Raw genomic sequence first — 23,997 nt, forward strand, 5'->3', positions numbered from 1 at the left:
TCATCTCCCGAAGCGGAACGTGAAGCCCCCTTTTTTCCTGTTGTAGCCGTTGAGCTCCTCGGCCAGGTTCCCCAGCGTGCCGCTGCGCTTCTCCCCTCCCAGCGGCAGCAGCTCGGAGCCCCCCTGCCTGCCCGGCCGCTGCCTGCTGCCCTCCTTGCCGTAGCCCCGCAGCTCCTGGGCGATGCCCAGCAGCGTGCTCAGCTCCTCGCTGCGTCTCCGCTTCGCTCCTGCCCTCCAGCAGGCACCCGAGTCCTCAGCTGCTCCTTGCCAGCTGGGCTTCAGCAGGGTCCCTTCCCCGGGGTCTCCTGGCTCCTGCCGCTCACGGGGAGGGAAGCAGGCTCCCAGGCTCAGGAGGAAGAGGCAGGACAGCGAGTAGGGTGCTCTCATCTGGGGGAAGCAGAGGAAGGGAAAGGCACGGTCGGTGAACCGCAGAGCATCCTCGGGCAGCGGCTAAAGCAGCAGCAAGGATGCGTGGCTGCAGAAGGGCTGTCCTTGGCTAGCGCGCGTTCCCCGTCCCTGCTGCAGCACCCACGAACCAGCCCCGCCACCCCTACGGCCTGCGAGGAACCCCCTCCAGCACCCACCGCTCCTCCTGCAGCCTCCACCCCAGCACCCGGCTGCAGCTGGGGGGGTCTGAGCTCGCTCTCCCTCTCCCCCCGCCTCCTTCAGACCTGCTCCCCTTCATCTTTAGCCACTCTGCGCTCACAAATTACAGCCTTGCAGCTACTCCCCTGGTTCACAGCCAAGAGCCGGGCTCTGCTTGGACGGGGGTGGCTGAGCGGGCTATTAGCCAGGCGGGCTGACGGGCTCTGGAGCCGCCTGTTCCTCTTAGAGGCACTGTGGGGAGGACTTAAGTGCATTCACCTGAGCCGGCCTCATCTTTCCATCGCGCAGGTCCTACCCGCAGTGCGTGGCTAATGCCAGTGCGGAGGAAGGTGCTCGACATCCCTCTGCTTTATGGGGCTCAGAGGTGCCCAGCAGGGTCTGCTGAGCAGAGCGGGAGGGAGCGTGGTCCTGGGCCGCGTGTGGCAATGCCGCAGGCAGCCGGGGTGACCTTGAGTGCAGGCAGGGCTGCTCTGCCTCCCCTTCCTCCTCCCACAAAGGCTCAGAAAGGGGAAATGGATTTTTTTATTATTATTATTATTATTATTATTATTTTTTTTTTTTTTTTTTGCTGCAGGTGTCACCTTAAAAGTCACTGCTGGTGACAGGGGCCAGGGTGTCCGCCCTGTGCTTGCAGGGTGCGGGGCTGCTGTGGGTGCTCCTCGCTCCTGCGCCGGACCCAGCTGAGCCCAAGCCCCTGCCTGCCCTCCCCAGCACCCCTCCTGCCCGTGGGCTCTGCTTTGGGGTGCTCCCTGCCTCGTTCGCACCTTCCCGCTGTTCTGCGCTCTCCCCTTTTGCAGCCGGTTGCCCATTGTGGAGCCAAACCGCTGGGTGCAGCCAGAGCGGGGAGCACCTTCCCAGCACCAGCAACCCGTGCTGCTGAGTCCCGTGCCCGGGGGTGCGGGTGGGTGCCCTGCCCAGCCCAGCCCAGCCCAGCCCAGCCCAGCCCAGCCCTGCCCGCTGCCCCCAGCTGCCTCCACCAGCCTTTGCCCCCTCGCTGGCTGTGCTGCCCATCGAGGCAGGGTGCAAAGCGGGCACGCAGAAGCAGACAGACGGCTGCCAGCGACTCACCTCTCCGCCTCGGGCGATGCCCCAGCGTCGCCTGCCCTGATCCTGCTCCGTGCCACCCGGTGCCCAGACTGAGCCGGCCAGCCCGCCTTGCCTGCCATTAAATACCCGCCGGCGCTAATTGCCGTGTCACCCCTCAAGCACGTGGCCGGCTCGCGGGGCTGTGGCTGCTCCGAGCAGAGGCTGGGATCCCGGCAGGGAGGGGGCTGAAGAGGGGGACGGGGGGGAAGGGGGGCTGGCCGAGCCGCCACAATGGGAGCGCTGCTCCACCGCTGATTAACGCGCCTCCTTCGTTTGCTGCCTCGTTCGGAGGAGAGGCTGGGTGCGTGCCGTGCTGGAGCTGGCCTCGGGTCACCGGCAGCTGGCAGGGATGCTGGCCGGAGGGAGGGTCTCGTCTGGAGGCACCCCTTGGCTGGTGCATGCTCGTGTGCGGCTGTTGGGGGTCCCAGATGTGTGTGCAAGCGTGGTGGGTGCGCAGACACCAGCAGAGACCCCCGCGCCCCCGAACCCGCTCAGGGACTGGCCCTGCATGCCCAAGCCCGAGTGCTTCCCCATCCTTGGCCAGCGCACGCAGCCGCTGGTGCTGAAGCGTGGTCTCCAACGCCTGGCACCCTGCTGTCCCCTCCCGGGTCCCTCCTGGCCAGGGGCAGGGCGGGGCGTGGGGTGGGCAGCACCCTGCTGCTCGGCGGGAAGGGGCTCGGTGCTGTGCCCATCAGCGCAGGCAGGGGGGAGTGGGTCCCCTCGGCACCGAGACCTGCCACCCAGGGCCACCCCGAGGTTCTGCAGTGCCTGGGTTTGGGCTGGAGCCCTGGGAAGCCTCCGCTGCCCCGTCCCTGCCCCACCAGCTCTCCCCAGCCCTCCCCGGCAGTTTTGCAGAGCGGTTTGGGTGGGCCAAGCCCGCGATGGGCCGGTTCCCGGGGATGCCGTGCCGCGAGCCCAGTGCGGGGAAGGAGCTGCCATCCGCAGCACGGTGCGAGCTGCAGTAGTCCGGTGTCGCTCCCTTTGCCGTCACCACGGCAGGTTCCTCCGGTAATGTCCCCACACCGCACCGTGGGCACGGCCGCCGACGCACCAGCTAACGATGAGTTCCTTTTATTAGGAATTTAGAAAGTCCACATGTACAGCGTTGGACACCACTCACACATGACCTAGACTTCACGGCACTGCTACACACCACGACCTGGCCCAGGGCTTCGCCGGGAAGGTACGTGGCCAGGTCCCAGACCCCCCGGCCACCCCCGGCCACCCCTCTCTGGGGAGGTGTCACCACGGACGGGTTTAGCCTAATCCGGGCCCACGGAGCGACACGTGCGCTCTTGGGAATAATCCTGGGAAATCCTGTGTCTCGGCGTGGATTAAATACCTCTCGTGCAATTCAAACCAAAGTCATTAGGGAGTCCTGGGTGACACGGGCAGTTACACAAGGGTACGCTACCAACAAACTGCACGTACAATGTCCCCTCCCCGGCATGGAAAAACACTGGTGGAGGGGTCCAGGGAGGGGACGAGCCTTCCCGCCTGGGGCACGTGGCTCCTTGTGCCTTCTTGTCCTGAAGGCGAGTGCTAGAAAACCCAGCTACAGCTAATCTACTGAAATAAATGAACAAAAAGTAAAGACGGGCACTGTGCTCCCCGCCTGCGCAGGACCCTTTCCGGAGGGGGCCGGTGGGGCGCAGGAAGCCCCTCGGGAGCTGCCGGGGGCTCCTGCTCTTGTGCTGGCTGGGAAATGCCACCACCGAGCTCCCCCAAATCCCATCGCTTGAGAAACCCAGCCTGGCCGGCTGCTCTGGGCAGGGACGGAGCGGGTAGAGCTGGTGCCTGCGCTTGGAGCTTGTCCTCACCCGAAGCCTCCGAGGAATGTCTCTGGCAGAGAGGAAAGCTGCGGTGATCCCCAGTGCATTGTTCATCCCTGCTTCCCCAGCAGGACAGACGGACAGGGACTCGCCTGGCAGGTGAAAGGGCTCATCCAGCACAGGGTCCGAGGTGGGGAAGGCTTAAAAAAAGAAGCACGCAGGGAAGTACAAATCTGCCACAGCCGGGAAGATGAGCCTTTGATCTCCCCGTGCCTTAAGCCCCCCTGGAAACGGGGATGGCGGGAGCTTTCCTCCCCTCCTCGGGCAGTCTGTCCATCCAACGGTGGTTTTGTGGCCAGAGCCCGGTGCGGGGGCTCTGCTCCCCATTGCTGCTGTAGCACAGGCTGAAAAAATCATGTAAAGGGTGGCAGGGTCCCGGTTGTCCCCCTCCCCTCCCTGTTCCTACACAGCCCGCTTCGGCTTGGGTTGGTTTGGTTTTTTTTTTGGACAAAAAATCCCTCAATGGAGTCCTTCCAGGGAGCCGGAGGGAGAAGTCAGCCCCACACCCCGTGGCAGCTCCTCCTCGGGGCGGCCGGTGCGAGGCATCACCTGCTGCCCGGTTATCAGGGCCCTGCAGATGCTAAGCCCCACTCTGGGCTTCTTTTTGCAAAAAACCTTAATGGGATTTGAAGAAATGAAAGGCTTTGATTATCTGCAGGTGCCGAGCCAGAATGTGGCTCATCCTGGGTGAAAATGAATGCGGGTCCCTGGGCCGGGAGCGAGTGGAGGGGGCTCGCACGGGGGCACATGGGCATGCTGTCCCAAGTCAAGGGTTTCGGGAAAGGTCACAGCTTTTGGATGGCAAAAGTCCGATGTGAGTCTGGGTCTGGGAGGGAGGGAGGAGCTGTGAAATGCAGGCGGAGCCATGCCGGCAACCGAGCCTTCCTCTCCTCCTCCTCCTCGCCGTGCTCCCCATTTCCCCAGTACCACCAAAACAGCTCCGTGCCATGCTCCGTTCTGGGTGTGTGTCCTTGCAGCACCGTGCCAGCTTGCTTTGGGGTGTCCCGACCTCCCGGGAGGCTCCAGGAGCCAGGACGGCGACAACGGGGACAAAGGAGTTTGTGGTTGTCCCTTTCCAGCTGCATTGCTCTTGCGGAGGGAGAGGCGAGCGTTGTGCAGACCAGAGGAGGAATCGCTGGCACGGTCAGGCGTCTGCACGGGCTGCAACCCAGCCGAGCCCTCCCCGTCCCCAGTAGCACCATGGGGTGAGCCGGAGCTGTGGAGCAGGAGCCTCGTCCCAGTCCCGGGGGCTCCGCAGGGCTCGGGGCTCCCCACGGCGAGTGTCCCCCAGTCCCTCGCCAGCTCGGCCAGGCTACTGCTGGGTGTCTGTGCCCAAAGTGGGGATGAGCCGAGGTGCCCAGCCTGCCCGGGCTGCCGCATCCCCCCCTCCCTCCCTCCAGGCAGCCCCTTCCCCTCCTCGCCAGACACTGCTGGGCATCGCTCCCCAGATCCCCCCATCCCGCTGCCCTCTCTGCCGCAGCCATAAGCACCGGCCGCGGGTCGCGCTCTGGCCAGGGGCCCCGTTTCGGCTGCAGGGGAGCCACGGCAGCTGGGAGCAAAGGTCCGGTGATGCCCACAGGCACCCGGCAGCAAAAGCCGCCCTCCCCGGGGGCAGGCGCTCCCCAGGGGCCCCTCGAAGATGGGCCAGCCCTCGGGGAGGATGGCAACTGGGGGGGACAGGGCTGCGGGGCAGTGGGGAAGGGCAGGGGGCTGGGCACGGGGTCGGGGTCGGGGGGCCCATGCCATCCAGCTAATTCTCCTCCCGGATGGGCCGGATCTTCATCTCGGTGAACTTGAGGGAGTACTGCCAGCCGGTCCAGGAGGACCACTCGATGCCGTCGGCGTAGGAGCTGTGGTGGCCCTTGAGGTACTGCCCGTTGAGGTTGGAGGTGTGGCAGTTGCGGTACCACCAGGCGCCGTGGTAGAAAGCCGCACAGTTGTTCTCCGAGTGGTCGTTGTCCAGGTCCTTGGTGGTGAACTTCATCCCGTTGTGCTTCAGGAAGGAGTCTCCTGCCGTCGGGGGGGAAAGGAGCCGTGATGGGCCCTTCCTGCCCCTCGCCCTGCCCTCGGGCTGTCTCCCACCCCGGGGGGGCTCCCCTGGGCACCCCAACGGGGCTCCTTTGGTGATGTACAGGGCACTCGGGGTCACCCACCCTGCAAACACCCAGCCGCAGCCTGTCTCCCGCCTCCAGCTCCCCGTGGCTGCAGGGATGCAGCTGGCACCGCCGCCAGTGCTGGAGGGGACAGCTGCTGCCCCAGCGAGGGGGGCTGGTGGCCGTGGGCTCCCCCTGCCCCGAAGGACCGCGCGCATCCCCCCCTCCCCACCACCCTACCTGCCGTCCCCGAGTAGTCGGCAATGGAGACGGGGTACCCGTCCTCCTCGGGGTCGACGGAGAAGAGCCCCACGCCAAAGCTGCCGTAGTGAGCGAAGGCGGTGCCGTTGTCGAAGTCTTCCAGGTCGATGCGGAGCTCGTAGCTGCCCTGCACCGTCAGCACGTGGATCCGCTTCAGCCCTGCGGCGGAGGGAGGGGGTGAGTGCGGGGACCCCGGCAGGGACGGGGTGGCCTGGGGGGGGGGTGTGGGGGGTGTGCGGGGTGGGAAGGGGAGCGGTTCCCAGCCTCCAGCCCTCACGGTTATTGCTGCGCAGCCAAGGGCACGTGCTCAGCCCATGGACAAACAGCCCCGTCGCTTCCCTGCCCCTGCGCAGCCACCCGGTCCCCTCCCCGCCTGCCCAGGCCGTCACTCCTAGGACGTGAGTGCTGGCCAAGGGGGTCTCGGTGTCCTTTCCTTTGCAAAGGAAACCCCAGATCCCCCGGGGGGGCTGGGGGGGCCCAGGCTTTGCCAGCCTGCCCGGGAGCGGGCACTGCCAGCCGCACGCACCTAACCAGTGCTCTCCCGTCAGCTTCCCGAAGCCGTCCCGGTAGGCTTCCCAGCCGCGGAAAAAGTTCACGGAGCCGTCCTCCCGCCGCTGAAACACCTGGGGAGGGAGACACGTGGGGCGTCAGTCGTGGGGCTGCTCCGAGCCTGCGCACCCCGAGCAGCCCCCCCCGATCCCCACTGTGCTGCCCACCCCCTCCCTGCCGCCGTCTTATTAGGCACAGGCACCAATTAAACCCTTTCAACTCAGTGATTACACAGGGATGCTGGTGAGCAGGTCCCCAGGGAAATGCCAGATCAGGCTCCCGGGGACGGGCGAGTCGGTTCAGATAAAACACTTCAGCGGATCCTCCGCCTGGAAATGGGAGCAGAGCTTGGGAAACCCGCGGTGGGTTCCTCCGGGAAGGTGGCCGGTGCCCCTGGGAGGGGTGGGCACCCTGCACCCGGCCGCGTGCGGGAAGCAGCCTGGGCTCTGCCGGTGCACACAGAGGCAGAGGTATGGGCGGATGGATGGACGGAGGGCATGACTTGAGGTCTGTCCCTGCAGCACGTGCTGCCCGGGTCAGTCCAAGCCATCCTGCAAATGGCGGGATGCTCGGTGCCATGTAAAACTCCCGGGTCCCCGCTCTCTCCTGGGCAGCCGCCCCGTTATCAGGCATCGTTCCTGCGATGGCCTCGTTAGTCATCCCAGAAAAATTAACTGTGGGGCACTGACCACCCCAGCTCCTGCAGGGCCCCCAGATGCCAGCCAGATCCCCGGGGCTCAGCGTGGCTTTTCTCCTCGGAGCCTCTCCCTTTTCCTCTCCCATCTGCTCATCGGCACGTCGTGCCCTGTGTGTTTCATCCCCTTTTATCCGTAGTTTCGGGTTTGATTTATTGACAATAATCCAGAAAACGCTACTCCGTGTCCGACCATTTGAACTTAATTAAGCCTCCAGCCCTGGATTAATTGCATTAAACTTGGCTGAGCAAGCCTGCCCGACTGCCACCAAGCACCGCGCTCCCACGGCCACAGTGCGGGGGACGGGGCACTCAATTTAGGAACAGCCGCCCCGTGTGCCGGCAGCCAAGGGGCCAGAGCACCCTGTGTCGGGGCTGGGCTGTGCCGCTGAGCCCGTTCGCCCCGCTTCCAGCATCCCGGGCTCGGGCAACGCCACCGAGCCCCCACGTCAGCCAGGAAGCCGCCGTGCTTTGCTCCGCTGCGGGGACGCCCCTTCGCAGCCTCCCCCCGGCTGCTCCTGCCCTCCTGCACGTGCCGGGTTTCATCCCAGCATGCGGAGGAGACCCAGCTCTTGAACTTCATGCTGTTTTGCCCTTCACCAAATGAGCATTTTTGGGGCCGCGGGTGCCCGGTGCAGGCTCTGGCACGCTCCTTGGCATGGCACGGCTCTGATCCTGCTGTACTTACCTTCTAGAATTAGAGCCTTAATTTTTATCCCTGCGTTGAGCACTTGAGAAGCTGCGGTTAAGCCCGTCTAAAGGGGCTTTCTTCAGGCTTGCCGGGAGAGGGGGGATGGCGTGGCTGGACGAGGGCCCGAAGCTGATTTTCCCCGGCCAACGTCGGCTCCGGCGCTGCCGCATGGGAAAGGCGGCAGAGGCAGCACCGATGCTCCCTCTTAATCAGCTTTGACCCGTGGTTGTAAGTAGGCCAATTGCCTGAGCGGTGCCCAGGGAAGCGTGTGGGGCATGTCTCCGTTGGCTGAGCCTCAGCACGGCTCAGCGATTACTCCGGGCGCCGGAGGAGCCCTCGGTGCCCCGCTGCCCACCGGGCTCGGCCCCAAGGGGCTCAAAACCAGGTCGGAAGGGCTGGCGGGTGCTGGAGGTCCTGTGTCCTCCTGGGTCTCCTGCTCCATCCTCATCATCTCTCATGCATGGTCCCTCCTCATGCTCCACTTGTGCAGCCACCTCTCCCGTGTGCAGGCAGGGATGTGGGAGCCTCCTCCTTGCCCCCTGTGCCGGGACGCTGCAGGCACTGGGATGCTGCATGCACTGGGATGCTGCAGGCACCGGGATGCTGCGTGCATTGGGACGCTGCAGGCACTGGGATGCTGCAGGCACTGGGATGCTGCAGGCACCGGGATGCTGCAGGCACTGGGACGCTGCGTGCACTGGGATGCTGCAGGCACCGGGATGCTGCAGGCACCGGGATGCTGCGTGCACTGGGATGCTGCAGGCACTGGGATGCTGCAGGCACTGGGACGCTGCAGGCACTGGGACGCTGCAGGCACCGGGATGCTGCGTGCACTGGGACGCTGCAGGCACTGGTGACCCGTAGGCTCGCTGCCACACTCCCAGCCCTGCCTTGCTGCTCTTTTCCTCCTCATCAAATATGCATCACCCCCTCTTAAGCAAAAAGGATTTCCTTCCCTTCTTTAAAGGCAAGGCTGAAATATTTATCTCCCCCACTCTCTGCCTCCCCCGGTCACGCTGAGCTCGCGGGGCAGGGACAGGCTCCTGCAAAGGCACCAACCCAGAAAAATGGGTTAAAAACAGAGAAAAGTGGGAGCGCCAGCCTGTGCCTGCCGTGGTGTTGGCGGGGAGGGAGGGCCCTGCTCCCTCTCCCCGCAGGCCCCTGATGCCAGCCCCCACCAAACCCCCCGCGGGCTCAAACCCCCACCACAGCCACAGCCCGGGGAGACGCTCGGCCATCACTTTTCTGCCACCACAGCACTCGAGCTCCCGGTCGGGTTTTCGGCAGCCACGGCACGGCCCCCACGGCCCCGGCCCCGCAGCGCTCCCCTGAGCCCCCATCGCAGGGGGGAGACCATCTTCAGGTTCAGCCATGGAGAAGACGAACTCGGAGCATCGCAGGAGCCGGTCTCCGGGAAGCGCCAGTCCCGTGTGATCACCTGCGACCACCGCAGCCGGCAGTGCTGCCCGTCCTGGGGACCCCGCTGCTCCTGCCTGTCCCTGCCAGCAGAAGCGTCTCATCCCCATTCGTGGCAACACATAAATCACATCTTTTAGAAACAGCATGCATTTCCCTGGGTTCGTCTCCCCCGCTGCCTTCGGCTTATCCCAGCCCATGTGTAAATGCATCAGTGTCTGTTCAAACCCCCCAGCCTGTGCCGGGACCCCACCAGCGGGTGACGAGCAGGCTGGGCGAAGCTGTCCCCGCCAGCGGCCCCAGCACAGCAGGTGCCCGTGAAGCTGGAAGCTGCCACTTAACATCACCATGGCCCTCGTCCCGCCGGCACAGCCTTTTCTTCTGCATCCTTCGGCTTTCCCGATACGCGCCGTACATGGAAAATGATGCTGAGGCGGCTGGAGCCGTCACGGCACTGTCGCTTACAGGGCTGCTATGCTGATCCCGGGGGGCTCTGCCCCGGCTGGGCAGCGATGGAGGCTCAGGGGCACCGGGGGGGGCACGGAGCGTTTGCAAAGACTTCCCGAGACAACAGCACGTAAGAGGCAACTTCTTCAGGCCTCCCAGGATGCTGAGCCTCCCCCGCCCTCCATCACCCCGTTATTACTGTATTAAAGTGCCAGAGGTGAGTGTCAAAGGGGGGAGTCAGGGTCAGGCTGGGCAATTACACGGCTGCAGCCCGGCGCTGCCGCGAGGCTCGGGTCAGCCCGGAGGTGATGCTGCAATTAAAGTCGGCGCTGAGCGCAGGACGCGGATGCTCCCGTTGGCACCGGCGGGCACCGACCCGGACTCACACCCCAGCTGGCTGCAAACACGGCCCTGCTGCTGGCAGGCAGGACCAAGGGGGGCACAAAATGGCCTGGGGGCTGTGCCGCAGGCTCCCCGGCTCCTCCCGCCCACATTGCTTCGCCTTCGTGACGCCCTGCCCTGCACGGACACGGATGCTGGCTGCCCTCTCTGCCAGATTTCTGCTTTTTGACCGTGCAAAATAGGCAGCAAACAGCCCCAGAGCTGCAAGTGCTCACGCAGCGCAGCGGACTTCGGCTGCCCTGGGCTGGATGCGGCCAGCGCGGGAGGAGAGGCGTTGGTCCGGCGAGGGCTGTGCCTTGCTCAGCCTTCCCGATGAAGGGGATGGGGAACCGCCGGGGACCCTGCCTCTGGCAAAGGGACAGGGTGACGCTGCAGATCACTCCACGGGGACGGGGACGTGCTGAGCAGCAGCCGGTGAGCGACCCCGGCCAGGTTTCTCCCTGACAGGGCGTCGGGGCGGCTCTTCCCCCTGCCCCGCTCCCCGTGGTCTCTAAGCCGTCCGTGCAGGCTAAGGCTTAGCTCAGCAGCTCCCAAGCTCCCAAGTCAAAATTGATTCAGCTGCTGCCATCGCTTCCACCCACCCACCCACATGCAAATAAGCCCAAATGTCAGGAGTAATCGCTCCAGAGGAGGAGGAAGGGAGGGAAATTTCCCAGGCTCTGCACCACGGTGCTCGGCCGTGCCACGGCTTCCCTGGAGCCCGGGTGAGTCAGTGCCCCAGGGACCCCCTCTGTGTCCCCAGCCCCATGGGAGATGGCTGAGACACCCCACCAGCACCCTGGGGGCACGTTTGGGAGCCTGCACTGCAGACCAGCCCCAAGAAAGGGGAGCCTGGGGTGAGCACCCTCGGCCCTGCCCTGGATGCACCCGTCTCTGGCACACCGGGATTCGGCACCTGGTTGACTCCTTGCCCCGGCTGAGGCAGGGCAGAGCCGTGGGGCTGCAGGCAGCACCGTGCCGGCCCTGCTGCCAGAGCCCACGATGCTGCTGGGTGTAAAATCATTTGCTTGGCCCCCTCCCCAGCCCAGCCGGAGCCCTCCCAGCTGCCGCAGCTTTAAATAAGCCTCTGAGTGTCTCGCTAATCACCTTGGGCTGCTCTTCAGGCAGTGCTCGAGCGTGGCTGGGGCTGGCAGCGGCTGTGCAGACTGGGCATGGGGTTTGCAAGGACCCTCCCCACCCTGGGGAGCCAGTGGGATCCCCCCTTTTCCCTGTGTGACCCCCCAGGAGCTGCGGTCCCCAGGGCTGTGCTGTGCCGTGCCTCAGTTTCCCCACCAGAGCTGCTGGTACCGACCTGTGCACAACAGGTCGCTCGCACCCGGGGTGGGCTCTGGGCAGACCGAGGCCGAAGGCTCATTAGCCCCCCTGCCCTCGGGGGGCTGAGCTCCCTCCTGGCACTGCTCAAAGCTGCTTAGGGGAATCAGATCGTGGGGATTTGTTTCCCAGAGCACCCAGCTGGAGGGGCGCTGGCCGGCTCAGCTCACCCAGCGTGTCCTCGGGGGACAGGCTGCCTGCCCACCCTTCCCAGGGAGCCCTCCGCCGCCTCCCCGGTTCCCCCTCGCTGCCCTGCCGGCACCCCGAGCAATGCCGTGGCTAGGGGCCGCTCGCACCCAAGGGGTCCCCAGGGCGAGGGGGGTTTCCAGGCTCGGGGCTGCCAGCGCCGCTTCCCCGCATGCCCCCTGCTCCCTGCCCCCATTACTGTGATTACGGGGCCGTTGCAGCCGCCATGGCAAAACAAATCGGACAGGGCGGCCGGGGAGCGAGTGAATCGGCGCGGCACCAGAGGTGCCCCGGGCGCCCCTGCGTTAGATGAAGCAAAACGTGCTGGGTTTGGGGTCCGTCCTGAGCCTCAGCACCAGCGCACCGGGACGGGGCAAAGCACAGCCGCTCACCCCGCGGCACAACCGCTGCTACGCCGTGCCCCAGCCGGGCCCCAGCCCCGCCGAGAAAGATGAACTCAAGCCGTGGCATCCAACTCCCTGCCTGAAGCCACCCTCCAGCTCCAGCCAAGCTCCCCAAGCCCGGGGCAGGGCCGCTGGGCTCTGGCACGGGGCTCAGCCCAGCAGCTCTGCTGATGCCACCGGCACGGGTAACGTGGACGAGCCTGTTTGCTTGCTTCCCCATGGGACCGGGCACCCTGTGCACAGCCAGACCCCATCGGCATTTATCCCCCATCCCCACGACACATCCAAGCGCCAAGAGTAACGTCTCCCACCCCCGGCATCCCAGCCTGGGGACAGCCCGCAGCCGGCGGTGGCATCGCCCGGCACGGCCGGCACGGCAGCAGCTCACCGTCCAGCCGCCCCCATCGGTCGTCATGTCACAGTAGACCTGGAAGCCGGAGGGGTAGTGCGTGGGGAAGATGGAGTAAATCCCATCCTCTTGCTGTCCACTCGCATAGATGTCAAAGCAGTCTCGGGGCCGGGAGCCTGCAGCGTGGCATTGGGATGGGGTGGGATGAGAGGAAAGCTGGTTAATTAACGATCTAATTTAATGTCTTGCTCTTTCTTTCAGGCTCTCAACCTTGCTGCCAGCTCCAGTTGGCGGCTCGGTGCCGCCTTGCTCTTTCCCTCCTTTCTCCTCCGATGCTCTGGGCGAGCGGTGCCCGGGCGGACGCAGCCGCCACGGGGACCCCCCCGGCAGCTGGCAGGGACCAACGCCACGGCCCTGTGTGACGGCAAGGGCAGGCTGGGACCCAGCTGGGGAGGAGGGAGCCGATGCCCGGAGGCAGCTGCAGGCAGAGTTTGGGCACGTGCTCGCAGCCCCGGGACAGTCTTACTCAGCTTCTTCTTAACCAAATGATGATGAATGTGACTGTTTATTCTGAGTCCCATGCAGCGCCGCCATCTGCGCGCGAACGGTCGCTTCTTGCTCTGCTTTTGCCCCAGCTACAGCTGTGTGGGGAGCGGGTGGGTCTGCAGGGGCGCGAAGTGGCTTTTGTGCCGGCTTTGCAGGCTGGTTTGTGGACAACTGGGGGCCGCACGGTGAGAAAAACCCCTTCTAGGACACAACTTCCCATCTCCCTCCTGCCCCATCTCCTTGCCAGCCCCGCACTGAATTAAATCCCTTCGCTAGGACGGTTGTCTCCCTCCCCTCTTCTTAGGCAGAGACCTGCCGAGAGCAGCCCCGGGCGCACCCCTCTCCCCGGGGACCGACGGGAACGCCGTCTCACCGTTGGAGCAGCCCCGGGGCCGCGCTCCCCTGGCCGGTGCTCGCTGCAGGTCGGCCTTGAGCCGGGGCCGGGCACCGCCACGCTCCTTCTGCAGCATGTCCAGGACGTCGCTGACGGAGCTCACCAGCCGAGCCATGTTGGTCTGGCTCTCCGAGAGCAGCTGCGGGTGGGGGACACGGTGAAATGTGGTTAAACCCTTCGCACCGCCCCAGCCCCACCACCGCTCTGCCGTGAGGATGCTCTGCCTGCTCCCACAGCTCCCCAAATGCCTGCAGGCAGCAACGCTCCCTGCCAGGGTACAGGCTGCTGGGGACCAGGTGGGGACATAAAAGCCACAGCAGATCCCATACAGCATCTCCGGTGCTTTTAGGCTCGGGGTCAGGGTCCAGACAGCGCCTATCGCTGCCGGGGCTGAGAAATCCCTGAACCGGGGTGCGTCGGTGCCGTCACCCTGCGGGATAAAGAGCATCTCTGGGCAAGGGGACGGGATCGCGGAGGCGGCAGGAATAGCCGTGTCCTGAGACAGCCGCCGGCTCTCCACCGTACCCCGAGGTGACCCGGGCCGGGCGAGTGACGTGGGGTGGCTGTGGCAGAGCAGCAGGACAGGGAGCAAATCGAAGCAGTGGGGATCGAGCAGCTCTGGCCGGAGGGCGATGAGCACCAGGAGGGACGGGCACGGAGCCGAGCATCCAGCCGTGCCCCGGGTCTTGCTACGACGCCCAGCAGACCCCTGGCATACCCAGGTAAGCATTTCAACACAGCTCATGGGCTGGGAAATTTTTGAGACTGTAAATAAGGGGAGGCTGATTGCTGCATGAACTGCCCTTGGGGCGGTCCTGGGCTGTGCTTGGCTCTGCTCGGAGCCCCCAAACTGGACCCGGAGCCGGGAGACCCACACGTGGGAGGCTGCACATCTGGCTCGCCGGCACCGGGGCGGTTTGGCAGCAAGATGCAGGCGGCTGATGAGGTGGAGCTGAAGTTGTGCTTCCAAACTTGCAGTTCCCAAGTGCCTGCCTTAAACCTCAGCTTCTTCTGCCGGAGGTCTCCCCTGGACACCGTGGCAGGGGCTGCAAGCAGCCATGCCCTGGGGACGTGGGGACGGGGGGGGGGATCTGTCCCCCAGGAGCACCGTGCGGCACCCCCAGCCCCGGATCACCTGGATGAGCCTGCCCTGCTCGCCCTGCAGGGCGCTGAGCTCCTGCCCCATGGCGCTGTGTCCCTTCTTGAGGCCATCGCAGTCGGCGCGCAGCTGCACGGCGTGTGTCAGCAGCTTGGCCACCTCGTCTGCTACCGTGACCAGCAGGGCCTTCTGCTGGCTCTTGGTGGCCTTGGCCTCGGCGTCGTGGTCAGTGACGGCACGCAGCAGGGAGGTCTGCAGCCCCTCCAGGCGCCCGAAGGTGCCTGCTACGTCGGGGCAGTTGGGGTCGATGAAGATGTTGATGCGGGAGCTGTCGGCTTTCTCGATGGTGACCAGCGCGTTGGCTTCCTCGGGGTTGGTGCTGATGACGGGGGGCGACTCGGTGACAGGCGTGTGGTAGTGGTTCATGAAGAGGATGGCCCCCGTGACCGTCACCGCCAGGAGGACGGCCACCGAGAGCAGGACGGTGCACAGGATGTACCCACAGCTCATCCTCTGCGGACAGAGAGACGGATGCCATCAGGACCCATGGGGATGGACTCATCCCGCTCCCTTTCATCCGAGAGGTGGGTTCAAACCCTCAGGGGCTTTGGGGGGTCCAGCAATGGGGGGAGGCGATGTCGGACACAGGGGTGGTGGCAGAGGAGGGGACGTGGCACCCTGGGGAGCCCTGCGGTTCTGCCAGGGAGGCAGAGGCCACGGGCGAGCGCTCAGCGAGCAAAGCAGCTAAACCCACCTGGGAGCCAGAGGTATGAAATAATAAAGAGAGCGAACCCGCGGCAGCCGCCTGCTCCCGCTGGCATGTTTTATTTAAGGTGGTGATACTCAGCTGGAGCAGCCCCAGCTCCCCGGGAGGTCCGTGCTGCCCTGGGCACAAATATGGGGAGAAAAAGGGAAAACGGCCCTGGTGTCCCCGGTACCGCGGGGAAAGCGAGGAGGTGAGGGAAGGCAGGGGCTGTCCCCAGCAGCAAGGGGAGGCTGCGGGTCCATGTTGGGACCACACCGCCCACATCGTGGGGACCGCTCCGCGTGGGGCATCTCCCAGCTGTGGGGGGCCACGTGTCCCTGTGCCCCTTGTGCCCTCGCTGCCCGCCGGAGGGGAGCAGAGCTGCTCCCAAAGCCCTCGGACCTGTCCTGGGGCCTCCCAGCGAGGGGGAGTCGCTGTGGGAAAGGTCTCTGACCCCCCCACCGATCCGCTCCGGCAGCTCCGCTGCTGCAGGGACCCATCAGCTCAGCCCGCCGGAGCTGCTCCACACGCACTGAGAGCCTTTTCTCCTTGCAAAGCGTGAAGTGCCAACGCCGTCAGCGTGGATGGAGCGAGCTGCCACCCGGCCGCATCAGCCCCCGTCCCCCCGCCGCCTCCCCTTCTCATTACACCTGCAGGGCAGAGGCTGTGATTTTCCCCTGACCCCGGCCACGGCTGTCACAAGGAATTGCAGGGCTGCCAGAAAGCTGCAGATTTGGAGAGACAAAGACTACTTTCCCCAGAAACGAGGGGAAAATTGCTGCATCTGCAAAGATTTCCCAGGCCCTGTCCCCTCCTGTGCACATCTATCTGGAGTGACACCTTCCTTCAAGCACCCTTCATTTCATTCGCGTTCCCGCAACCATTTGCATTAAGGTGACCCCGGCTGCAGCAGGGCTGGCCGGGCAGGGTCTGGGGGGCCGCAGATGCCCCACCGGCCCCGGGGGATGCTCCGGGTTTCTTCCTCAGCACGTGGAGCGAGGCTGGAGATGCAAACGGCGCTGGGCTGAATGGGAAGCCACCCTGCGGGGACCTCCTTACTGCAGCAGCCCCAGGCTCAGCCCCTCAGTGTGCATTAAAAGGAGATGTCAAAGGCAATAAGGGGAGCTTTCGGCAAGCAGAGGGTCGAGGAGTTTGCCCTGTGTTTGTAGACACGGAGCCCTGGCTTGGGGGCACGAGGGGCACCCAGGAGCAGCAGGATGGAGGCAGATGGAGGTGGGAGATGCCCATCCCTGACACCCTCACATGGACACTCAGGACCTGGGCTCAACCCAGCCTCTTGGCACCCTGGGAGCGCAGAAGTGACAGGAAGGATGGCTGCTGACCAGAGGCCCACGTCGGGTGGTTTGAGATCCATGGGGTGAGCAGGGACCGTGTCCCTGCACTGTCCCGGCTGTGGCAGCACCTTCAGCTCCCCGGCTCTGCGCCCTCCCGTCCTGCACGTTGCTGCTTCCCACCTTGCTGACGTCCCCAGCCCAAAACGTGTCCACGGGGACACGTGGATGGCCTGCGATAGCCAAGGGACCCCTGTTAAGGGCTTCAGGAGCAGAGCCCTGCATGGCCACACAAATCCCAACCAGGCTTTAACACACCAAAATCCCACAGCTCTGCCTGGGGGCTGCATCCCGCTGTTCTCCAGCCTTCGAGCCCCAGCATCACTGCCCTCCCACTGGCACCAGGAACCGGGGCAGGAACCAGGGGCCGATCCCCTTCGCACTCAACCACCTCCGCTTGTGACCACGAGATCCCGAGCGGTGGCAGCTTTACGAGTCCCACGGCATTTTGCTGGCAGGTTGTGTTACCTGGCAACCTGCAGTGGGGAGAGGAGGGAAACGCTCAGCCAGCGGCACCAGCAACGCTCCAAACTGGGGTGTGGGTCCCCCCAAGTCCCCGCAGCATGTCCTTTAGCTGCATGCCCAAGTCCTTTAGCTGCATGCCCAGCTCCTGGCACAGGGCCCTACAGACACCTCTGCTGCATGCCTCTGCCCCACCATGGCCACGGCCCTCATGGTTCTGGGGTTTCTCCTGTCCATTGCGTGGGCTCGGGCTCCTGGATCTTCTTGCCAAGGCTTTCAGCCAGCTGCAAGACATCCCCCTGCCTCAGTTCTTGATGTCCCCTTGGGGACATCCATTGGGCTGGAGGTCCCGATGTCTCCAAATCACTCCTTCCTAAGGAGAGCAGAAGCTGCAAGGCTGGGACGTGCTCAGGACAAGCGGAGCTTCACTTGCAAACCTGCTCTGGAGCTGGGGCTGGAGCTTGGGAGGGAGCCTCAGGCAGGAACCGAGGCACTGTTGCCTCCCCGGTGCAAAGCTGAGCCGAGCTCTCCATGCCCTGTGTTGGCTCAGGCAGTATATATATGCTTGGCCACCGTGCCCCATGGGTGGCCAAGCCACACCACGTGAGCAGCCCATGGGCTGCCTTGCACCCTGGGGCCGTGGGTCCCTGCAGCCCCTGTGCCCATCATCCCACCCCCCAAGCATCCCCCAGCCTCCTCAGCCAGCCGCACAGGCAAGCGGCTGTGCTGGGCGCGGAAGACAGCAGGTCCAGCACACGCAGCCTGCGGGGAGGGAAGGATGCGAGCCGGCTTGTCCCCGGGGCAGCCGGAGCAGAGCGGGAGGTGGGCTGGTCCCCAGGGAGCATGGACGGAGAGCGGTGGCGGGAGAGGCTGAGCTCTGCTGTGGGAGATGCTCTTTGAGGAGGAGGTGCCCTTTGCTCCTGCCGGCTCGCCAGGCAAGCTCTGCGCTGTGGGACGGTGGGCAGCGATCGTGGGCAGCCCTGGGTGCTCTCCCCCTGAGCTGTGTCCCCAGCCAGGTACGAACCAGGACCCCGGTTGTGCTTCTGAGGCGGGTAGACGCTGGTTTGCATTGCTCAGGCTCAGCCGCTGGGACAAACTTTAGCCCAGCTGCCCCCCACCTTACTGCAAGGGTCCACCCAGCCCTAAAGGAGCCCCAGGGCAGCAAGGGCCAGTCCCCTGCCCCCCCAAGCCATTGCTCGCTCCAGAGCAGCTCAAGCAGCTCATTTTGCATCCCAGCCGCTCGCCCTGCGCTGCTCCGCTGCCCCTGTCCCTCTCCACCCTCCCTGCCTGTCCAGCTCTGCTGCTGCTCCGCTTTGCACAGGGCTTCGGCCCCCGTCCCTGCTCGCCCTGGGGCAGGGGCTGTACCCCAGCCGCCCCCCCTGCACCCTGCTGCTCCCTGCGTGTTCCCGGAGCCTCACACTGCACTTGGCTCGCTCCCCGCAGGCACGGAGGCAGATGAACTCCATCCCGCTCCCGTTACCTGCTCTTCTCCATCATCCAAAGCCTGCCTGCTACCGCTCCTACAGCACGGCACGCTTTGCGGCTCTGGGAGACGAGGGGAGAGGAGAGGAAAGGAGAGGAGAGGAGAGAGGAGAGAGGAGAGAGGAGAGAGGAGAGAGGAGAGAGGAGAGAGGAGAGGGCTGGCGAGCGCGCTGGAGCCAGCTCTGTGGGTGAGCACGCAGACTGGCTGGGATGGTTTCCACTGGAGCTTACAGGAGCTGGGATCCCAGCACCGGCTGCAGAGCAAACTCCATGCCTCCCTTACAACCCCCTGCACGAACCCCCGGCTCCGGGCTGTGTTGCCCAGCCCCGTACGGGTGGTGGGGCTGGATCCATCCTGCCCAGCTCATCCCTGGGGCCATGGCAGGGCACAAAGCCGGGGGACAGCAGCTCCAGCCGGATGGCACCGCTCGGACCCCCGCGTGGAGGGGCTGCGCACCAGGGAGGCAGCTCTGCCGGGAAGGGGAGAGCAGAGCGAGGTTTCTCTCTCGGGCGGGGGGGGTCTGGGGCCTCCCGCGCCTCTCGGGGTGGGCAGCCCCTCTACCCCAGGGCACGGGAGCCGTTCGGCACGGATGGGCTGACTGGGGAGAAGAGGGCTCGGAGAATGGTGTGCAAAAGGGAGAAGTCAGGCAGAAGTCCCTTTCCTGCATCGCTGCGGGTGGAAGGGGGACAGGGAAGCAGCAGACCTGGGGGCGAGCGGGTCTCACAGCTGGGGCCGGCTGATCCCCGCCATCCTCGCCCAGCACCGGGGTGCAGAGGGGGGGCAGGTGCTGCCGGCTCTTGGTTCCTTCCCTCGACTCCCAGGCTCCATCAGAGACTCGTTTTCCCCCAGCTCTTCCTAGGCACCCTTGCCCATACCTCGCACCCCTTCCCTTCCTGCCCTGCCTGCACCCAGAGTGCAGGCAGGGCAGCCGTGTGCCCCAGCCATGCAGCCACACCTGCGCTTCCCTACCTGCTTGGCAGCTGGAGGCCGGGCAACTGGAGGCCGGGCAACTGGAGGCCGGGCAGCTGGCCACAACCTGCACGCTGGGCTGGAGGAGCTGGCACACGTGCGGCGGGTTGTGCAAACAGGCTCCGGCACGTGCCGGATCCCCCACGCGTCACCACAGGCTCTGCCACCGCTTCACCGCACCCCACCGCAACACCGGCCTCCCCCCCAAAAACCAAGAGGGCTCCTGGAGGTTAAGAGAGGACCAGGCGGCCGGGAGTCCCTGAACCAAGAGCGATGACGGGCTGCTGCAGGGAGCCGAGATGCCAAATCCCTTTTAAAGGGTTATTTAAGCAGTTTAAAATGTGCGGCGGTTCGGAGGCGTGTGGGGCAGCCCCGGAGCATCGCCCGCTGCCCGGCCGAGGGGCAGCCCCGGCGCTGGGGGCTGAGGGGACACTGGCTGCAAATAGATAAACTCAGTAATTTGGGGGGGGGCGGTGAGGGGAGGCAGCCCGGGGGGCTCCGCAGGGCGGGGGGACCGGGGAGACCGGGAGAAAAGCTCGCTGGGAGAACGGCGGGGGGGGGGGAGGCTTCGGTGGGACCCCCTGCCCCGCTGCCCCCCGCCGCCCCCCGCCCCGTACCTGCGATTTCTCCTGCTGCCCGTCCTCAAGTTGCGAGGCTCCTCCCATGGTTTTCCAGCGCTCGTTCCCCATCGCGCCGCCAACTTCCAGCCCGAGTGCCCAGAGCCCCCCCAGACCCCCGCCCCGGCAGCGCAGCCCCCGGCCCGCCCGCGCTGCCCGGCTGGCCGCGGCGGCAGAACGGGCGGCGGCGGCGGCGGCGTCGGCGGCGGCGGAGGAGGAGGAGGAGGGAGGGAGGAAGAGGAGGGAGGGAGGACACGGGCACGGACACGGGGGTGGATCTTCCCTCCCCGCCCGCCCCGCTCCCCCCCCCCCCCGGGGCTCCCCCGGCCCCGCTCCGGGGACACCGCCCGGCGATGCCCCGGGGACTCTCGCCGGCCCCCCCAGCACTGCCCTGCGCCCCCCCGGCTGCCCCAGCGGCTCCGGAGTCACTCCGGATCCGAGCCCCCCTCCCCCTCTCCTGCCCCGGGGCTCCGCAGCCCTGCAGCTGCCCAGATGTGGCAGCACAGCTGGAGGAGCGGCAGCAGGTAAGGCAGGGGCCGGTGCCAGCGGGTCCAGGGGTGTTTCAGGAGGCCGGGGGGGAGGGGGGGGGGCGGGTGCTCCGGGGATCCGCTCACCTCCTTCCCAAAGCCACGGCCCCCAGTGCAGCCCCCCCCCACCGAAGAGGCTCAGTCCCACCACTGGGCAGGGATGGGTAGGGTGCTGGGCAGAGGGGGGGGCACTGGCATCGGCCCCCCCAAGCCTGTGTGCCCAAGGGTAGCCAAAGTGCTGGGGGCCTCTTAGCAAAACCCAGTGCATGGTGGAAAGCTGGTGCTCGCTGCGGGGAGGCAGCAGCCAGACGCCCCGCACACAGGGTCACACCGATGCCCACAGGAGCATCCCTGGCAGCCAGTGGGGTGTCTTGCCCAAACCCCAGCATTTCCAGCCCAAAGCAGCGGTGCTGGCCCTGCGTGCTGCCAGCTCCCACTCAGGAATCCCTCCCCGGCCTGATTTACCGCCACCTCTCCGGGCATGGATGTGGTTTTCTTTACCGTACCTTTGCGGCACCTCCCTTAAATCTTTTATTTGCCAGTTGTCTGACCTGCGGGCAGGAGCGTTGCTAAGAGGTTCAGAGGAGCATCGTGAGAGCAGCGATGGCTCAGCCCTGCGTTAATCCATTTGGAGGGAGGCTGGTTTCTCTCTCGATGCTGAGAAGCCCCTGGGAAACATCCTGGGGGGCCCTGCAGCCCCCCTGCACGCTCCCCCTCCTGCGGCGCAGGGCTGTCCCCCCGGGCAGGCAGCGCAGCGGGGCTGGGGGTTGCTCTGAACCCCCCTGGGTCTCTGTCCCTGGGGCTCAGCCCCAGCTGGGCCCCCCCCAGCAGCTCCCATGCAGCTTCACTGGGGTGGGGGGCTGCCGCCCTGCAGCAGCAGCAGAGGGGCAGGGGCGGCAGGCTGTGTGCACGGGGGGCCAGGGGTCCAAGCAGCTCCTCTCCAGGACACACAGACCGTTTTGGGAAGAGATGGGTGTGTGCCGGGCCGGCAAACAGTGCCGAAGGGCTCTCTGGGGTGGGGAGGGAAGCACAGCCATCGGCTCGAGCAGTCGGTACCCGTGTGTGCGTGTGTGTGTGTTGTGTCCCAGCCAGGTGCAAATCCTGCCTTTGGCTTCGGCGATGTTGTGTGGATTTACCGGGCGACGCTGATGGCCGTCAGCCCAGCTCCTTCCCCACGGACAGTTTTCAAGGACTTCCCTTTACAGCTGAGACCGTCCAACTCGTTCCACTGGTGGGGTGTTTGGTGTGCCCGTGCCGGCCAGGCTCAGCCCCCGCACCACTCGGCCGTTCTGGAAGCAGGAGGCTGCGGGCGCCCGGGGGGCTGTTTTAGCTGAACTCCAAACAATAAAAACTTATCATTAAAAAGAAATGTATCTTGGCTTCATGTGGCCTGGCAGCGCAGGGAGGAGTGATTCAATGGCTTGTCAGCCCTGGGTGTTAGGCACGCCGAGCTGCACAACTGGACACTCTCCAAGTCCAGCAACTCATTTGCTGCAGATGGAGCTGGGACCGTGCAGCGGGCTGACGTCTAATTTGCAATCCAACATACCTTGACATAACCCGCACCGAATCGTGGAGGCTGGCGTGGGATGGGATGCTTGGGAGCCCGCGGGGCAGGGGTGTGCAAGCGGGGCTGGGATGCCCCTGCTGCACCCTGGCACTGGGGTGCCTGCAAGGGTGCGGGTGCAAGGTCCGCCTCGGCGGGTCCCAGTGCCGTTCCCGGTGGCCAGGCTGGTGCGCGGGTGTCCGAACCATGGCAATGCGGTGGTGAGCGGGACGGAGGGTGCCTGTCTGGCGGAGGGGGACGTGTTTCTGGGAGCCCGAGCGATGCTCAGGGTGAGCCCTGCCCATGCACGCTGCTCAGACGGGCCAGGGGCCGGCGGGGATGCTGGCCTGGCTCATCACTGACTCACGCCGAGCCGTGTCACCTCGCGTTATCCATCATGGGGTCTGGCTGGGGCTGTGGTGCTGGGGACCCAGGAAGGGGCATCCCCAGCCAGCCGAGCCCCATGGCTCCAGCCCTGCCAACCCCGGTGGCCCAACGGCCCCGGATCAGGCCCCATGGGCTTGTGCGGGGAGGAATCGGGTGCTCAGGGTGCAACTGTGCACCCAAGGACTTGGGCACCCACTGCAGCCGGGCTCCGTTGGGCACGGGACCCCCCAGGGGCTGCCAGCGGCTGGCCTGGCTGGGGAGGGGGTTTCTGCCAGCAGCCCAGCCCAGATCGATAGGCAGAGGAGAGGATGATTCATGTCTCAGGCTGTGGCCCGAGGGCAAAAACGGGAGAGAGGTTTGATGTGAGGATGCCGGCAGGCCGCTGCGGCGGCGGGTCCTGCCGGGAGCTGTGGCTCCTGGCCGTGTTTCCTCTCCCCAAGCCGGCTCTGCCCACGCTGCCCGGGGGTCCCGGCTTGGCCTGGGGGCAGCAAGCCACCGAAGCAAAGTGGGATCAGACCCATGCACTAAAAATGAGTCTTTTAAAAAAAATTTCAGGCACTATCTTCTATTTTGTGGTCCCAGTCCCTGAGCAGAGTTGCAGCCGTGGTGGCGGGCAGAGGCTAGGCTCGGGTTGGCTCCATGCCCCCTGCGGGGATGGGACCCTCTGGGGAGCAGGACACCACAAGACAGGGCTCGGTGGCACTTTACCCCCCTCGTTGTGTTCAGCCAGCATTTTTTCTGTGTCCCCAGGATATCACAGGGCCAGAGCCGGCGAGGGGACCGATGTCCCATGGGTCCAATCCAGCGAGGGGCTGTGCAGGGCAGAACCACTCTGTGATTTACCATCTGAGATGCGGAGCGGTGCTGGGGACGGGGGAAAGGCTGACGGGGGGGGACGACGGGACACTGACCCCTCCCCGAGGAGCAGCCTGCGCTTTTCTTGGCAGGGTGCCACCGGAGGCAGAGAGCCATCGCTGCGCACACACGGCGTCAGACATCATCATCATATCAATAATGAAAGGGCAGCTCCTTCAAAGCTCTTCGCCCCTGCGCCGGCGAGAGCGCAGAATGCAGAGGAGCTGCGTGAGCCTCATCCCAAGCAGCCGCAGGGAGAGCGCTGCGATGCCCGGCCGGTCCTCTGCCGGGCCACTGATCTGGGGTGACCAAAAAAATGTGCCAGGTCCCCCCTGGGTTCTCTCCCTGCTGTGAGTTTGTTGCTGGGGGGTCCCTGCACGGGAGCGGGGCAGTCCACGGTGCCCCCCAGCTCCTGTCCCCATCGCTGCCCTGTGCAGGCTGCCCTGTCCCCCCCATCCCATGGGAAAAGGCCTTTTCGGCTGCCGGGAAAAGAGCCTCTCTCGCAAGGCCGGAGCGCTCTGTCCATCGTTTAGCGACACTGCTCGCTGTGCCAGGGCCTTTTCTTTCCATGGGAGGAATCGATATCTCAGACAATGAGACAAACTACCTGCAAAGAGGTCTTGGGCTGCAGCCAAAAGTGGGTCCCTGGCAGCAGCTCTCAGGGCATCTCTTCTGCTCATCCCCGTGC

General features: G+C 65.5%; 2 protein-coding genes across 2 annotated transcripts; both read right to left on the reverse strand.

Annotated features, from left to right (window-relative positions):
• QRFP (pyroglutamylated RFamide peptide) lies at positions 1-387 on the reverse strand. Its single transcript, XM_075520030.1, has one exon. It carries the CDS (start codon positions 385-387, stop codon positions 1-3), a length of 387 nt encoding a protein of 128 aa, XP_075376145.1.
• A 4,887-nt stretch (positions 388-5,274) lies between these two features.
• On the reverse strand, positions 5,275-14,876 carry FIBCD1 (fibrinogen C domain containing 1). Its single transcript, XM_075519511.1, has 6 exons — positions 14,403-14,876; positions 13,247-13,406; positions 12,367-12,503; positions 6,405-6,501; positions 5,858-6,037; positions 5,275-5,534 (listed from the first exon to the last, which is right to left on the reverse strand). The coding sequence occupies exons 1-6, from the start codon at positions 14,874-14,876 to the stop codon at positions 5,275-5,277; spliced, it is 1,308 nt and encodes a 435-aa protein (XP_075375626.1).
• Positions 14,877-23,997: the final 9,121 nt, after the last annotated feature.

Source organism: Mycteria americana, chromosome 17, assembly GCF_035582795.1.
Source record: "Mycteria americana isolate JAX WOST 10 ecotype Jacksonville Zoo and Gardens chromosome 17, USCA_MyAme_1.0, whole genome shotgun sequence".
NCBI classification, from domain to species: Eukaryota; Metazoa; Chordata; class Aves; order Ciconiiformes; family Ciconiidae; genus Mycteria; species Mycteria americana.